This window comes from Mastigoproctus giganteus, chromosome 6 (genome assembly GCF_048544385.1).
Source record: "Mastigoproctus giganteus isolate SK-2022 chromosome 6, ASM4854438v1, whole genome shotgun sequence".
Taxonomy (NCBI): domain Eukaryota; kingdom Metazoa; phylum Arthropoda; class Arachnida; order Uropygi; family Thelyphonidae; genus Mastigoproctus; species Mastigoproctus giganteus.
In genome coordinates this window covers 157,924,733-157,943,599 of record NC_143580.1, presented here as the reverse complement: position 1 = coordinate 157,943,599, position 18,867 = coordinate 157,924,733, and the positions used below count along the sequence as shown (strand labels likewise).

Below are 18,867 nucleotides of genomic sequence, written 5' to 3'. Positions count from 1 at the left end.
AACTTAATTAATCAACCAAAAACTACCACAGTTAATGTACTTCGTGTATTTATTTCGAAATTGTAATTGGGCGCAAGAGTATGGAGATCTAATTTTTAGCCAGTTTGCCTTCCTCTCCCATTTGACATGCGGGCCTGAAGAAAGGTTTGCCATCACTACCCCTGTCAGTCTCACACGGAAATTTATACCCTACGTAGACAAGACCTATCCAAAAGCCCCCAAATGGTTCTACCCAGGACTGAACACCACCTTCCTCCTGACGGGCCATGGGCCCTTTAACGCAAAACTGAATTCATTCGGACTGACCGAGGACCCAACTTGCACCTGTGGCAATATGGAGACGTGGCAACATATCATGCACAAATGTGAATGCTATGAGGAACAAAGATCAGTACTCATCACCAGTATAAAATTTGTACCAAAAGACAATGAGCATCACCTCCTGGATTCGGAAGACGAGTACACCGCGTTCAGCCGCTACGCCCAGGACATCTTTAACAGAAGGAGAACAGAAATCGCTATCCGCAACAATATGGAAACATCTGATTAGAAGAACTCCATTGAAACTAACCAAGGAGGAGACTACAGCATGAACATACCGCATGACTACAACCGATCAGAAGAAATTACCAACAAAGATAACTCTCCATTCATGACCTGGTGCAAATAGCCAGGACTGATGCTCTCAACGAATATGACTACCTGAATTGACATCAAAGCAGTACTACAAACTGACCAGAGTCATCACTCCTCCTGATCTCATAAGATGAACACGAGACAAGTGAGACTGAACCAAGACTGTGACCTACCTGAAGCGACACTGAACTGAACATCCAAAAACCATGACTGTGACTGCAGCTACGCTGTTGCCTCGCCTTTTGGCGATCTGGGTTGGACACCTAGTCTGTCCCACTTTCTCTCCATATCCTGGCGGTGGGAGGGGCCGGGACCGTCCCCTCCCCCGTCTCCCCCGTTTACTTCTCCTGGTGCGGCATGGGCATGCCACACTGATATCTGGGGTCGTCTACCCTATTGGCCTCATACTTCTGTCTTTCCCCTCCAGTCTTCAGTCTTTCCCCCCACTCTCTCTCTCTATACATCACAGTGTACGCCCCACACGACAAAAACTTAAACTTCCAAATTATAACAGCGAAATCGTGCATCAATTCCGAAACTTAACCTCATTAGCGAACCACCCCTTAAAATCGCGTTATTATTATTATTTTTATTTATTTTATTTTATTTATTATTACTATTTTTTTTTTTTTTTTTAGGCCCTAGCCACTGAAATTTCAGGAAATTAGGTGGCAGGGCCTGCCAGAGTAAATAATTATGCTGGGTGTACCTGGTCTGCCTCCACGGGGCTGAGTGTGGGCAACGTTGGGCCCCAACAGGGGTCTAGCGGCTAAATAGCTAGAGGAACAACGATACACAACACAATACTTCCAAATCCCATACACTTTTAAATCTCTGGCCTTAACAGTGATCTGTTACACCCACAAAGAAAACCACGCGGAGATGGGGGAAACCCCTGGTGCCGTTTGACACGAACACACTTTACACTTCACTTTACTTTTACCCCTGTCAGTCTGGGTACTTTGCACCCGGACCGTAGACAGTAGGAAGCGAGTCAAGAACCAAAATTTAAAATGGTTAAAGTAAAAAAAAAAAAAAAATTTAAAGGTGAAATTTCATGTGCTTTGTTAAGCCCGGCCTTATTTATTAAATAAATAAAAATTTTATCATGTCAAGTTTTATATGCGATGGCTGTCAGTAATTGCTGTTGGGCAGCAGTTGCCATTCGTGATAAGTAGAAAGTAGTGAGAGTTGAACATCATGAACTGAGGTTTTCAACCTATCGCCGTATCATATGGAAGTCACCGTGATGTTTTCTCTAGCGTTAAATGGCTCTTTTAGCCGAATTTTGTTTGAAAAATTATCTAGAGGCTTTGTGATCATGAGGAATGAGCAAAGATCCTTGAGAATTCGGCATGGGCGCACATTATCCCACGCTCTAGCAGAGTCCTACATGCAACAGTTTTATAGTATTTCTACAGAAATTAAATTAAACGCTTATTAACAAAACTACTTATTATATTGGGCACTATTATTAAATCTTTCATTGTCTTACAATTTAATGTGCATTGTTCATTTTGCATCTGCCTGTTCTCCACAATCATTTGTATTTGACGCTCTTCCTGAGTATGCCCTTTCACCCCAACCCACCCACCCTCCCTTAACTTGGAAATGTCTGTAAGGCTGATCTAGAGTGGAAAGGGAGAGTTTGAGGCCTAGTGTTGAACATGTAATATCTGCCTAGTATGGGATTAAAGTTTCTGAAAACGATTTTCCACTTGGGACGAGAAGGAGGTGGGGAACAGTCACCTCTCCTTTGTTTCTATTAAAGTTGTGGCTTAGATCTCACTGTGTGGACCCGATTTTTATAAAGTGCCTTCTGCTTTAGTAAAAGATGAGTAGATATGGTTGTAGAATATGGTGACAATTAAAAAAAAAAAAGTCAGGTGCAACGGGAAAATCTTTATAGCAACTTTGGTTGTCATATAGAGGGCAGTGCAGTAAGCTGCAGAAGGAAGAGGCTATCGTTTATGAACGATACATAACGAAAACAAACTTAGCGAAATCAGGACATCTGATGGGATGCTATGGGACAGAACAGGACAGGACTTACAATAACGGATTTCATAGCTTCAGTATTCAGATGACCTCTTCCCAAAATCATATGCAGGTAGAAGGTCTCTGTCCTTGCCGAAATTAACCATCGACTAGGTGAAATCGTACATTTTGACTACTAAGGACCTCCAAACAATTGGTAATGCTGATTGAGAAAGCGACATTCATAGTTTCCAAATACTACCCGAGAGATCCAGAAATGTGCAAGGCATTGTGCATACTTGTACGTAAAGCATTTGAGGCAGCTAAAGCTATGAGGCGTATATGTGTTTTGCGGGATGAAATACTCGAATATTGGGCAAGGGAATCATACAGTATTCTCCACAGACTGACTGGACCACGGTTGAAAAAGCCTATGTAAGATCACCCCGTTTTGATGGTATTCGAATCCAGCCTTTTATATATGGTGTGAAAAAAAAAAAAAAAAAAGCAGCAGCTACGCTGCCACTAAAGTGTAATCTATTTACAATGTAATTTGTATTATTTCTTAGTGTCCTTGTACTTTTGGTAATATAGTGTATATCTGAACTGTATGGCCACTTGGAAGCGGCCATACAGTTCAAAACTCCTGAGAAATTAAATAGGACTCGAAATGGAAAATTTCAAGAAACGGAACGCTTGTTAATAAAATATATTATTATTTTTAGTAATGAAGGTGCGTACATGACAGTACGATGCATATGGCGAACTGGAACAATAAACTGTTTCTGTGCGCTTCTGCCCATTCCGAACCCTGTAATTAATAAACTGAAACTGCTGTTTTTGGCAGGCTTAAGTCACTACACGTATCCTGCTATGTGTTTGGTTTCTCTTTTTCTTCTCTTCCTGCAGATTCACCTACGAAATAGCATTGGAGATAATTTGTTGTTGTTGTTGTTGTTGTTATTAATTATAAACCTTTGTTTAAAACACGTCTTAAAAACTATCGAATTTTGGGACGGTAAGCGTCCCAAAAAAAGCGTAGTCCTGCTTATGTTAAATGTCCTATAGCTTGTGAAAACCAAACCCACATATTGTATGTGTTAAGAAGGTAGCCTAATTCGAACATTTTTTTTTCTTTTTTTTTTTTTTTTTTTTTATCTAAATTGAAACGTTAATTTCTTATCTTTCGGAATATCCCACTCTTAATACCTAATGAAGCGAACCGCTCCTCTCCTAAATAGCTGTACGCATAATTAGACAGAGAATCGTTCAGAGAACCGCTCCCGTCAAAGTAGCGAAAGCTGCTGCACCGATGTTATAACTGTCTCGTGTGGCGGTCGCCTGTGCAACGTAACATACGGAGCCTCCGACACTTTAAATGAAATAGGAGGTAGTCACTGATTGGCCCAAGGTTCAGGTGTAGCGAGGACATACCTGTTGGTAGCGTCACTGTCGTCATGTGACCGCAGTTTCAACGATTATCAGCGAGTACTGCCGTCCAACAGTCCATTATTTTATCGGCTACTCAAAGAGTTAACGTTCGTTAACCTCACAACATGGACAGAGCGCTGTCCGTCCTCAATTTTAGGCCACAGTGTTTTACACGAGCACAAGCGTGGAACGAAATACCTTTGGTGGCGGCGCAGTGAGCATTCCCCGCCTAGGGTAGGAGCTAAGCCTCTTCTTTTCGCTCGCTCAGGTGAGAGCTTTCGAACACAACGGTCATCATGGCGAGTAGGCTGCTGGGAAATTGGTGGACTCTGTTTGTGGGTGTGTTTTTGTATTGTGGTGTCGCTGCCGGGCTGGCCGTAAAATTAGACGGCAGGATTGACGGAGCGCGTGTATTATACTTCTCCGACAGCCCCTTTGAAATCCATAACGACGTCACTATTGGAGAAAAAGGAGTACTGACCATTCAAGAAGGTGTCCTGCTAAAGTTTGCACCCGGAACTGGACTGACAGTGCGAGGAGCTCTTATCGCTCAGGTAAGGGGAGACACTCCCGCCTCTTTTCGTTTTTCCGTCTGTGTCATCTGCTTGGTAAGGAAGTAATTTGTTCGACTATTGTAACATGACCCAACCATTACGTATAAACTCGAAGAACTACTACTGGGAAGGCGCATATAGCAGATAAAAATAAATAATCAATTTATTATTATTATTTCAATGGAGTTTCTACAGCGGTGGTTCTTAATCAGTAGGATGCGACCCTTCAACGAGCCTCGAAAAATATCTTCGCAACATACTTAGTAAATCAAAAACAAAAAATCATGCTACCGAACTGGTACAACAATGAAAGCAACGCAGAGATTGGGGGGGGGGGGATACTGGTGTCGCTAGACATCAATACACTACACTTTTTTACTTCTTATATGTGAAATATTCTACTTAAATTTTTTTTAATAAAAATATCCAAGAACGAGAGGTATTAGAGCCTATAGTAACTTAATACCCTGCAAGTGAGACTCAACTTATGATTGCAAATAATTCGACTTGTGAAATAAACAAGGATCTGGAAGAAAATGGGGGAGGGGGTATTAATTTTGACGTATAAAAATACTACATTACTGTCTGTGCAGGCCTCAGTACCTCTACTTATGTGGCGGAACTACCCGGGAGATGGAGACGAGGGTTAGCAAAAGGGACAATTTGCCCTGACCTTACCACAAAAGAGAGGTTCTCTTTTTGTGTGTTGGAAGGGGCCCACAATAGGTTTACGAGTAGCAGTATAAAAGCCCCAGGTGGCAATTGAATTTTGCCTCCAGGAACCTGGGAGGCCTTGCTCTTTATGGTTTGGTGCTGGTAGTTCACAGAAAGGTGGAAGCGGGCAATCACTCAGCTAATGAACGTTATTTAAGCAAACTAGAAATTTTCTATAAATGGTAAATATGCACGCATGCTGAAGTGAAGCTGTTAAAATGTATCACATCGTGATAACTGATATGTACGATTTAAAATATTACCTCTTTCTTGCCGATATCTAACACTTTTGAACTTCAAAATCTGTAAATATTACAGCTGGTTCAGTTATCACGATAGTGCTAAGACAACTCAGGTTATCAGAAGGCAGTATATCGTATAGATCTGTAAATTTCTTGTGCTCCAGTGGCCAATTTGTTTGTTTATGAGATAAAAAAAAAACTGGGGGAAGCCTCCTCTACTCAAAATTATTGAAGGTAGTTTTTTTTTTTTTTTTAACTTGTGTGTGTGTGTTGTAGTTCGCAGTCTAGAAAAGCGTTTCTCATCGCCTTATAAACTATAATTATGTAGTCGCCCTTGGAATAGGTATTAAAAATATTTTTTAAACATAATCGTTCCCCGCCTGTTATACCTTCAAAGTCCACACGTTGAAAAACACCGATATTAGAATGTACAGTCAGTAAAGTGGACCCATGATGATGATGATGAGGAGGAATTCTTCCCTATATAAAAAAACTTAAGTTCTCCACTCACTTAGATGAAATAAAAGCTAAACTAATAAGTTGCACACTGTACAGTTTAGTTTAGAATACTGCGTAATTGAAAGTAACCAGTAAATAAAACGTTTATTTGTAAAGAAATAAGTAATATGTGTACATTTTAATCCTAAGAGAGAATACGTGTATAATCCGTGTGATCCTAACAAAGAATTGCTTATTAAGACAAAAATAATAGAACTTAACCGGTGTGTCGCGAAAATTTCCTAATTTTGAGAAAATAAATTGATATCATTGGGGAAAGGGTGGTTTCAATTTTTAAATTTAAGCAGTTAAGCAATACACATCCGTCCATGTGGTTGCTATTGTCACCATGTATATTATGAAACGTTGTGCAACGGCCAGGGCATGTACCACTAATAACTGTGATTGCTCAATTCATGATTGTCTTTTCCCTGTTAGTGTGTAAAGAACAAAAGATTCTGCATAAGAACTGGGATCACACCGAATGCCACAGATATACAAGATATGCAAGAAGCTCTTGTTGATTCGAAGTCTCAGGAAGTAGGGTGAGAACTGTACAAACATATTGTGTATATACTCGAATGCATGCAAGTGTGGCACTTACAATCTATATGGTCTCTAGGTACTTCAGAACTTTCATTATCTCCCGTTGTGTTATCTGTTCTCAAACAAAGATTGAAAAGCTGTTTGAAGAACTTGGAGCCCTTACACTTATATCATTGTGTGTGCATTGACAGGTAAGCTAGGTGTGGCGCTCTTGTGAGTGAGTGGATCGTAAGTGCGGGGGATAAAAAAAAAAAAAAGAAAAAAAGCTATTGAATCTAAAGAAGAAGTTTCTTAAACGCAGCGTCGGAGTATTTGACATTGACACTAGCGCGATGCGACACTCAGGCGCATCAGCAACTTAGACCATATTGTGCCGTTGTGTGTTGTGTCTGTAGAAGAGTTTCTTCACAGGCCGATTTTCATATTGTGCTAGCCGAAAAATTATGTCTAACTCATAAGGAAAAATCCTACTCCCTCCGCTTGCGATCGGCTAGCCGCATTCTCGGTTGAAGAGCATTTTAGAAATTTTCCTACCCCTCGACGGGATTCCAACACAGCCTTGAGCGTTACAATTACGCTAGTTGAACAAAAGTTGAATCCTTAGGCTATATTTCCAACTAAGAATAATAGACACATAGCATTTGGAAGATTTTGTTTAAGATTTTCATACACGACTTGCTTAACACGTGTTCATAATACATTAGGCATTAAAGTGTAAGCATTTGTAGAAGAAAAATGACAAAAATATAGCGTCTCATTACTTATCATCCACCTTGTGCATTATTCGATGTGCACGATTTTCCCTGTTCATGCTGATAAGTTGATGTGCTATTTTGACCTTATTTAGTAGAGGTCGTTTTTATTCTCCGTAGTGCATTGAGTTATAAGTTACACACCACCTCCTCCTCCTCCTCTTCCAGTGGTGTTTCGAAGTCGATTCTGTGGATCAGGTATAACAGTTAAAGCCAGCACGGATTCCCGAACAGACAGTCTCACTGAGCCTTCCTTTCTCCATGCGATTCGTTCTTTCTATAACTTACGCTGATGGTCCAGGTGCAGGGAAGCTGATCATCCCTCACCCCTTCTTCAGGTTGTTCTATAAAGCTGCTTTTTAGGTTGATATGTGGGCGGTTTAGTACCTTATTGACGCACTTCGTGATTCAGTATTCTCCTGTTTTGGTATATATAACGTTGTAATGGTTTATTTCTTAGTCTCTGTTCTCTTTTTCACTGGCTACAAATTATTTTGTAATTTATTTTTTCAAAAATGCAAGCCCATTCAGACCAAAAAAAAAAAAAAACTTAACATATGTTCACCTTTTTTTTTTTATCTTTAATTTTGTTAATTTTCCTTATGAAGCGGAGAACTATTGCATATCAGCTTCCCAGTTTTATTTTATACTCACAAAGGGAACTTGTGTGCCGTAGTGAGATCTCATTTTTTTACTTCAAAGCTGTACACAGTTATCGTGGAATTTCTTTGTAGCGACCTCACGTCATTCATTTCCTGTCAACAGTGGTGTTTGCGTTACTTATTAGACAAGTGCTGAGGTGGCAGTAGAACTTGCAGTAGGTCCGTGAGACTGAAACCATACAATAATATTACAGGAAGCGAGAGAGATGCAACTGCTGATAATGGAGGGTCATTAGTTCTGAATATAACGAAGTTTTTGACTTTAGAAACCGGCACGGCGGATTGGCCCATTCTTTCCTCTTTAGAAAACAAATAGCTCGTGCTGTTAATCAAAGCGTAAAAGCAGGCTTAGATAATGGAACATTTTGCAGGTCATTTTATGCGTTTGAATTCTTCTCACTCATTTCTGTCTTTTTCAGCGATTAAAAAAAAAATAATATATGAAATGATAAAACTTGGTTATAACTTTGTATTTTAAGTGCTAAACTTCTTTAGCAACCAGAGAGAGAGAGATCAGTACAGGTTGGTGTGTATTACGTTTGAGAAGCGTGGGAAAGGACAAAAAAACTTGAACATCTGAAAGCAGAGAAAGCCCTCATCCTATGAGCGGCAAACTACATAACTATAGTTCTCTCATAAGAAATAATAATTCAGTACATCCAGTATGAGCAATAACTAAGTATTTAATAAATTGTTAACGGAAGCTTTCGAGATAACGAATATCTTCCCCAGTCTTAGGAGTACATACATACGATACGGTGTAAGCTAAAATCAAGTAGAGAAATATTTTTTGTGTAGAAAACGTGTTCTTTGCTTGATGGTACTATACAGTTGTTAAATCTGCGCACCAGTTGTTTTATGGCGCTTCGTGATGCCATGCTAAGCTTTACGAATCCAAAAAGTGTGCTCCTCAGTTCATTTTTTCAAAGTTTCAATTTGGGGAAACGATAAATATTTATTGTTTGTTTATTTGTACAGCTGTTTTTTGTTCTGCTGTCATTCATCCCCCATCACTGGACCATCTTTCATCATTGAACCATATTGTATAATTCGAAAATAGCGATCATTAAATTATGAATCGTTGTTGTAACTAAAATCTGTCTATCCCACTAACACAGTTAGCCTTTCCTGTTCTAAACGAAGAGGGAAATGTATTTATAAAAACGGCAGAAAACTAGTTCAGGGTCTGGGATGAAGTGACATACAAGAAAGTGAGGTGGTTTCTTTATTAGGAAGCTTAACTTCAGCAAAGGCGGCGTTTTTTTTTTGTTTTTTTTTTTAAGCGGGATAGTGTCATGTACCGCCTGGGGGATGAATCACATATCTCATACTGGTTTTCTATAACAAACGCCATAATTCTGAATAAAGGAGACGGGATAAGGGCAGAAAGAAAACTTCTGTTATTACGCTAGTTACAGGAGACCGATGAATTATAAAGAAAAAAAGTCCAAGAATAAAAGAAAAAATTTCGTGACCCAGGGAAGAAGTGGGTTTTTCTTGAGTGAAGGGGGGATAAAAAAAAACAGGAATATAAAGAATTACGGTGGAATCGTTCATTATCATTGTTATCCTTATTAAAGTGCAAATTAAAATTAATAAGTAATTCTTCGTGAGTTCACATATGAATTAACATAAGATACAAATCATCGTGATAACATTTATACTTATTTACAGATGATGTGTTATATATATTCAGGTTACAAAAACGCATGAAAACGTATATTTATTTACAGTTTTACACAATGTCTATTCTTTAACACATATAATTTCTTCTGAAGGCACAATCATCTTGTCATCACCTTGTCTATAACTGAATTATACTAAAAATTTAGTATATTTGCTAGAAATATACTAAATTTTTATGACAACTGGTTATCAGTTACTTCACTCCTATCCGAACTGCGATTTATATATCAATGAATTGGTAAGTATTCTTGAGTGTGTGATTCTTGCAGTCATTGAAAAATTTGTGGGGGTCTATGGCGAGAAATTTATAAAGATAAATTGTGTTAGATGGGAACATGTTTTTGAGACATACTAAATTATTGTCCAGAGTTCTCTCGGGTTCTTCGATTTGTGCACACGCCTCACATTATAGTTTTCCCATATCTTTTGCATGTTCCATATCCCTTCCATATTCAAAAGTTACAGTTTATTTGGATAATGACTGCACTGAATAATGTTGCCTAAGCCCATTCTTGGAATTTTTTTTTTTTTTTAATTCATTTCAAAGCTCCGATACTGTTCTTGTAAATTCTCTTCGAGTATTGTAATTTCTCATGGAGCATGTGTTGCATTGTTTTTCTGTTACTCTTTAGGAAATTAACTCTCTTGTATATCACGTCCCTCTAGTCGAAAGGTTCGCTTCCATCTCCAATATGCCTTTTGCTTTTTGTGAAAGTCCCCTTTCACACAAGGGAACTTGAGAATCGGACTACCTTAACTGGCTCCATCGAAATCCCCTAGCCACATGCCTTACTTTTTCTGCAAGGAAATGTAAGCTTTTGTCAATCGATTTCGTTTGACAAAATAATTAGCTGTCTGAGAATGATGGCTGATTTTGTGAATTTATTCGAAAAAATTAGTCTGATTGCCTTTTCTTCATTTTGAGAATAGTCTGCCGTCCTAACATTGGTGACCGAGTGGAAAAAAACCTGCAATAGGAGAATGATCCGATTAAAGCTTTCTAACAGCAGGCCTTAATTTTATCTCTTTAGGTTGTGGAAGGCAAGTTCAGGTGACTGTCCACTATGGCAGACTGCGTTCCAGGCTGACGTATGTCATATGTGTGAAGGGCTTTGGCTAGAGTAAACTGGCGCACTATGGCCGTAGTTGCCGATGCGCCCAATAAATCCCGAAACAAACAAACAAACAGCTAGAGTTAACTAAACAAATTGTATGACATGGTACGCCTTTACAAACGTAACACAAATCACTTCTTATTTGTGAGATTCAGTAAGTTTAATGCTCTTCATATAGAAAATTCCTACACCTTCCCTTTAATTGCCCTTTCTTTATCTGCTTACGAACTTGTATGAGGTCGGGAATAGGGAAAAATCGAATGCCCGTCCTTTGAGAGCCACGTTTCTGTTAGGCACATAAAATCGCAATCCTTTGCTAAGAACATAGTTTGAAAGAGGTGTAGTTTTTTAAAATGTCCAACACTGTGGACATTTTTAAAGAAAAAAGGTGAAAGAAAATTCCTGTGGATCTGTTTCCTTTCGATTGTTATTCTTATTATAGAATTTCGTGGCATTTGTTACAGACCAGCTATGAATGGCTTCACCAAAAGTCCAGGAGGCCAAAGTTTAACATAAAAAAAACATGATGCCTTTTGTCGGAGGGGGGTGAGAGATGGTGAGTAACGATGTGTGAAGGATATCTGTTTTTAACCCCTTGAATATCAACCTTAAACTCATGCTCATAAAAGGGCAATTTGTTTTCCTTTTGTGTTGCGGCTGAGCTTTGAAACTAAAATATTTGGACATACTTGATTTTCCTCAGTACGGTACTATTGTATACCTTACTGAGTCGTTGCGTCCAAAGAGGGAGGAAGAGAGATATCTCCCATCCGTAACTTTATCAGCAGGAGGATAGTCGGCTTTGTCTCAACCAGGACGTGGCATTCATTTGTTGCTTCTGTTTTTTTTTTTTTTTTTTTCCCCATAACATACGAGGAAAACTCCTTATCCCCCTTTACTTTTCTTATATGATTTTTAGTATTGTTACACATCTGCTTATAGTTTTCATATGTGGCAGTTTCATGTGAAAATCTGTAACTATCTCATGTTTCTTTAGTTATATATGATCTGTCGATTCTCAACATCCATTTTGGCATTCAACTTTTGCGATACTTTAGCACCGGAACAAATATGTTTGTGGCTTCCAGGATAATTTGTTTAAGCAGTTCTCACAGAGCATTCGTATCCAGCGGCCTGAAATTACCACCCCAATTGACAGAGCCAAAGAAGTTCCTCACCCCATTATAATCTCCTTTCTTAAAATCGAAGCCTTTCTCCTTTACCTTTGACCAACAACCGAAATTTCATTGAATACTATCCGTTTCATAACATTGTGCTCACTACCTGCTAGTGCTTCCTGCACTGACATATCTTTGATAATACTTGGATCCTTAATGAGGATAAAGTTAAGGATATTTGTGCTGTTCATACTTTAGGTAATATTCGATAGGTAACAGTCGTCCTGGTGCTCCGAAAACACTGAACTTTAAACCAATTTTTCATTGGCACCAGGCAGCTCACACCATCCAACATCCACTGGTTCAAATCCTCGTGGACAGCACAGTTGATAGAATCGCCATCCTCCCCACAATGGGCGGAAAAGTCGACGGGACTCGACCTGCGTTCGAGTCCTGTCGATGATGTGAGGAATTTTTATGGATCTTTTCACAACGCGGCTGAGTTAGTCAGCCTCCGGAGAGGGTAGTATGGTTTTTCTCCCGAAAACTCGTGATTTTCGACCAGAAAACATAAAATCGATCACAGAATACACGCAATATACTAATATGGCTTTAGTCGCTGATGCTCTTAAAACCCAATAATAACAACTCGTAATATGTATGTAGAATCAACCCCGCTGCAGTTCTGCCAAAGAAACTATTCACTTTCTGTATACTACAAACATCAAAATTTATTCAGCATCTTTTTTTCATGTTTGCTAATTTACTCATATAACTATCTTCCCTTAGCCATTATCGGTGCAGAACCTCATTGGATGTGACGACCCACCGGAAAATCACGCTGTGTTCAACCAGAAACCTGTTTAAGCATCTCATATGTAGAGGTTTTTGCGCCACCCATCCTTTCTTTTTCCATTAAATTATCGGTCTTGCTGATCACCGCTTGTTAACTGCCGGCAATCTAAAGAGGTTATGAGTAGGGAGAGTCCTAACAAAAATTTCCCAGTCGCAGTGGTAGCTGATCAGTGAAATCTCGAATTCGAAAATATTAAATAGCCAGATAGAATGGATATTTCATTAATTTAGAAAAACACAGTTAATCTTGATACAGTATTTCAAAGTCTTTTGCTCGAATCTGGCCGGTTAATGTTAGGTATAACGTTAACTTGTAACCTTTTTTGGCATAATACAACTTCTTTAGCATCTACGACAGAACCTTAGATCTGACACCATATCCTTGAATATTTACTTTGGCACTGGACAGAGCTTGTGAAAATGGGGAAACACGGGGATTAATCATCCTAATAATCACATTGAGTATGTTCGCTTAACATCTGTTGCACTTCTACTTTTCTTTTAACAATTAAAATTAAGTTATATGAATTCCAAATCCAATTTTAGTACTTTGGAATGCTATCCTCACAACTGGGATAAACGCTCTTAAAATCTTTTCAATTTCTGACTTCAGAAAATAACCGGTTTACCCCCTGAACAGCTGTTAAGGGTAGCGAATGTTTACTTAAAATAAAAATAAATGGCAGTATTTCTTGAAAAGACATTCCATTTAATTCATCTGCATCAAGCATATGCCAAAACATTTTTCATAAGAAGTTGATTTTCCACCTCCCACCATGATTTTTGATTACTGGTATTTTTTAATATAGAGGGTGACGCTCTGTATTAAAAGTGAGGGTGAACGTTACTGAGCTCTGAATTTCTGTGCGCTACTCTGTCTTTATATACTACGTATCTTTCAACGTATATTGGGACACCTCACTCTTGGCCAATAATGATTAATTCTAGAGGTTACAAGAGACTTAGATGGAATAGAATGAAACGAGAAAAAGGCCTAGGTTATTTCACAGAGATGTGACAGTCGACCCATCTACGACCATTTACGACAGGGAGGGAGACATCCAAATTCAATTCTCGGAAACATCTTCCGCCAATCGAAGACACAACGCGACCATTCATCCCAAGCCAGGTAGACCACTGTTAATGATCTTCAGAGTATGTTCTGTTTTATACTTCAACACGGCCGCATGTCAGAGGAGTTTACAATGAATCATTTTGACAAGAATACAATAATTATCGTATTTAGCAGTCGCGTGTGTTATTGCATTCCGGCGTTTGACCACTCGGCTACGTCAGATCTGTATCAGCAGTTGAAACCGATAGTGGGAGGAAGTCTCGTGGCACCGTTAATGCTGACTCGAGAAACGGTTGACAGAACTCGGATAAGAACAGGCCCAACAACTATTAGGATTCATAAAATTTGTTACTGTGGTCGCGCAGCTGTTCGTAAGCTGACGCTATTTCCCTGCAGTACACCTTCCGTTCCCTGCACCAGCTATCTTGGTGCAGAGTACGGAAGCATTGGACATTGCAGCAGTGGCAAAAGGTGATGAATCACGCTGTACAGTCGGGCATCAGATGGATGCACCTTGGCGTGGTGTACGCCCAAAGAACAGTTTCACCCAGACTGTCTTGCACCAACAATGAAGTTCGGTAATGGTATTATGATGATATATTTTACGTGATTGGTGAAACCATGAATACTTCTGTGAAATTCTGAACAATTCTCCTTACCTTATTTACGTATCAACATGATAACTCTCTGTGTTACAAAGTGTAGTCAGCTTTGTAACAAAGCATGGTTACACCAGCAGTTTGAAGAGAATAATATGGTGAACCTGCCGTTTTCCCTCCGGAACCCGGATCCAAATCCAATTGACACCTTTAGGTTGTTTTGAAACAACATTTGAGAGCCAGAGCAAGACTGCTTAGTTCAAGTAGTTGGCTTAGTGCAGCCTTACGGGAGGAGTGGAGCACAATTTGTCTCCACAAACCAAAACGTATAGAAAGTGTTTCCCCAAAGAGTTATTGATATAATTAAAGCTCATGATGATCATGAAATTTGTTTTTCAATATTAAAAATTTATTTTTTCATTTAGCCTCCCGGTACATGTTGGAGGATAATGTATATATGTTTATCAAACGCATAATATCTCAAATTAGACAATATATGCAATATATTGTCTAATTTGTATACATTCGTACGAATAACCGAGTAAACTTGTTATCCAGAATCCTGTCAAATTAAAACGTAAACCGTTCATATTTTGCCCACCATCATACCATATATATGTTGTAGAATACTTTGCTATACATTGTTGAATTATTATGTACCACACGTGTGCCACCCATCATAGTTTGCAGTCATTACAGTCGGGTGGCATCAATTTTCATTTAATCACGCTTCACGGGCTTTTTGATTATAAAAAATTAAATATAAAGCCACCTTACATTGAAATGACTCTTTAGAGCTTGCTTCAGTGTTAAAGGATCGGCGTGCGTGTGTGAAGGAGGGGATATAGCTGGATTATATAATTAACGTAAATAATAACTTTGTTTAAAAACTTCACTTTCCTGAGAGTGAAAAATACTGTATGACTTTTGAGGCAAAGGTCAATCGTTGCTATCATAAAGCACCTAGTTGTAGGAGTCAGTTAGCAAATCATCGAACTGTTCTCGGGCAAAACAGGTTCACCATTCTGGACAGGCGGCAGAATTCCCAGACAGTAAACTGCCTCTACAGATGCACGATGGTCGACTTACTACTGCAAAGGATCAAGTCATGGCGGGAACAAAAGCTGACCGGCATCACAAAATGATCTCTCTCTCTCTCTCTCTCTCTCTCTCTCTCTCTCTCTCTCTCTCTCTCTCTCTCTCTCTCTCTCTCTCTCACACACACACACACACACACACACACACACACACACACACACACACACACACACACACACACACACACACACACAATTCCCGTATAAAAGTAGGGTGAATGACTCGAAGTATGATGCAGCCATTTAATCTCCACGCACCAAAACTTATAGAAAGTGTTTCCCCTAACTCCCTCGACATACTCATACCTTATTTACTACTAATAAATGAATCATCTTTATTTCAAATATAAGATACGATACAACTAGCCAACCACGGGAATTTGTCAGGGTTTCACATCTAAATAAAAATGAGCAAATAAGCATTAACACTCAGTGTGTATGAGATTATAAAATTATATGCGAATGTTTGTACTAATCGTAGTATATATTTTTTGCTCTTTCTATTTGATTTAATCTCTGACTCATTAATCAACTACACCTATTACCAGAATTGCGGGAGACGCCCATAACTAATTGTACCATAGTAGTCAACACCAGCATGCACTGTCTCATATTTAACACACCCGTGGACTGTGCAGAAGTAGTAAGTTAAATCATTCTTGGCTTTTCTGTTGCACGTGACTTATCCGCGTATGTCCGTTTTACATTCTATATTAAACAATCTATCGAAGCCATTCCATCCAGTTTTACTAAAATTGTTTTATTGAAATTATGTGTGCTAGGTTACCATTCGTCTCATAAAACAACTGTCTGGTCATCTAAATACTTTTCCCACAAAACCACGGCCAAACTGTGGCTTCTTGATAAGGTAGTATGTGCTGTGGTTTAAGATATATTTTTATTCGAATTTTTAATTAAACCTCATTTTTTAATGCTGTGTTATTGCACTTTTATTTTATTATATTATTCCATACGAATAACCGATATATATATATATATATATATACACTGCCTTACCATTAATATCCTGACAACCCTACATGGATGGGGAAACAGGTCCTATGCATGAAACAATTCACAGAACCTGCTATAAATATGCACACTGGGCTTCGAACAGACAATTGCAAAAGTGGGCATGCAAGATCACACGTTCAACAGAATTAACAGACTTCCAACGTGGAATGATAGTAGGATGCCACATAAGCAAGCGCACGAGGCATCGCAGTCATTCTGGGGATTCCTAGGTCAACGGTTAGTGACGTCATATGCAAATGAAAGCTGAATGGTATTGAATCTGCCAAAAAACGGTCTAACAAACCCTGAAAACTAACAGAACGGGACAAGAGAATTCTGCGAAGAACCGTGCGCCAAATCGTAATTTGCCGTTGTCTCAAGTCATACAAACCCTCTCTGAGCGTATTGGGACTAATGTCAGCACTAGTACAATACGGACACTCCATGATATGGATTACAATGGTCATGCTGCTGTTCACAAGCCATTGATCACCTCAACAAATGCTAGACGCCGATTAACATGGTGTAAGGAGCGCGAATCCTGGACTGTAAAGCAGTGGAAAACAGTCCTATGGACAGAAGAGTCGAGGTTCGCACTCTACCAGTCTGATGGCCGTTCCTGGGTGTGGCGAATGCCAGGAGAACAGTTCCTTCCTGATTGTATCCTCCCAACAATGAAGGTTGGTGGAGGCAGTGTCATGATATGGGACTCCTTTCATGGTTTGGCTTGGGCCTAACCATGAAAGGAGCCCCATATGGTTTTAACGACAAAACCGTGTATGTTGTGCAGTGCCAGGACAGCCTGGACAATTATACACTTCAAACATTATGACAATACTTCGGGGAAGGCCCATACCTGTTTTAGCAAGACAACGCACCATGCCATACTGCTCAGGTGGTAACACAGTGGTTTGAGGACATGGGTGTGGAAAAGTTGGATTGGCCAACCCAGAGTGTTGATCGGAACCCTATCGAGCATCTTAGGGATATATTGAATCGTCGGGTACGTGCACGTCGAGATCGCCCAAAGAACAAGGCCAAACTGGTGGCTGTGTTAAAGGCCGAGTGGAAGAATATATCACCTGACATTTATGAAAAGCAGGCTGAGAGTATGCCGCGAAGGTTGAAGGCCGTCATAAAAGCAAAAGGTTTCAGCACAAAATATTAAATGACACAATAAAAGCTCTTTTTTTGTCTAAAGGCAGGTGTCCGAATATTAATGGTAGGGCATTGTATGTCAATAAACTGACATTCACACACATACAAAAAATAAGAAAAAAAGAAACATAAAAAAAAAATATATTGTTCTATAACAAACATAAAGTAAACAATGGGTAGCGCTTCTTGAGGATGTCTTGAATAGACTTCAGTGATTTAACGTAGCTAAATGCAGTGTCTAACGCTTAGGGAATAGTAATCCCAAAATAACTTATGCACTTTACGGGGTTGAATTTAAAACAAAACAAAAAAAAAAAAAGAAAAAAGAAAAAAAATGAAGAAATGGATTTTATGGTTGCTACTCACCGTTGTGGTAAACCAGCAGTACTCTACTGGTTAGAATTCCAGCCTAGCCCTGAAGGTGGTTTCCAGTAATATTGAAATGAAACTCCAGTATGCACAGGAGAGCATTTACTGAGAGGTTATCATATACAGTCTTTATGTCAAGGAAGATTTTATTTTATTTTATTTTTTTTTTTATTTACTATCAGTTTATTAACACAAGATTCACCCCCTGTATAGCAAGTGGGCTAGAAGGGTATAACATCCAGGTGGCATTTATTATGCAATGCCTTTTGTATTTCAAAGATGTGTAGGCGTTGTGTTTTTGCTATATATATATATATATTTGGTTCACCTACTGTTATTTATTTAGGTTACCTTTATGTTACCTTGGGCCACTGACTGCGTATAGGTGTCCAGAGATCTTAAGTTAATTAGAGTAAAGTGAAGCAATTGACATAGACAAATATAATTTCAACATGTTTAATATAAAAATTTCAAGCATGAGATTATACCATATTGTTACAGATAATAAGTCCGGTGTTCTTTTAACTTCACAAGCATTTATGACATATAAACCCCCTTCTCTTTTTCTTTGTATACACAATAGCTACACTTTTACAATAAATTCAATTCTCAGCAAGGGTTCCTTGCTACTTGAGCACGCTGAATTCTGATGGGATCCTTCCACTTGTTCAGATTACGAACCTAAGGGGGCATAAATTCAAATTAAGAAAAGACAGATGTAGAATAGATGTGCGGAAATTTGCCTTTAGCCAGCGAGTGGTTAATTGCT

The 18,867-nt window shown here is 38.9% G+C and overlaps 1 protein-coding gene across 1 annotated transcript in view; it reads left to right on the top strand.

Moving 5' to 3' along the window:
* Window positions 1-4,147: 4,147 nt before the first annotated feature.
* Window positions 4,148-18,867, top strand: part of bark (C-type lectin domain-containing protein bark beetle) — a 126,761-nt gene continuing 112,041 nt past the window's right edge. Inside the window, exon 1 of the mRNA XM_090376554.1 lies at window positions 4,148-4,598. Within this exon, the coding sequence (XP_090232680.1) occupies window positions 4,341-4,598 (258 nt within the window). The 5' untranslated portion in view covers window positions 4,148-4,340. The remainder of the gene's footprint in view (window positions 4,599-18,867) is intronic.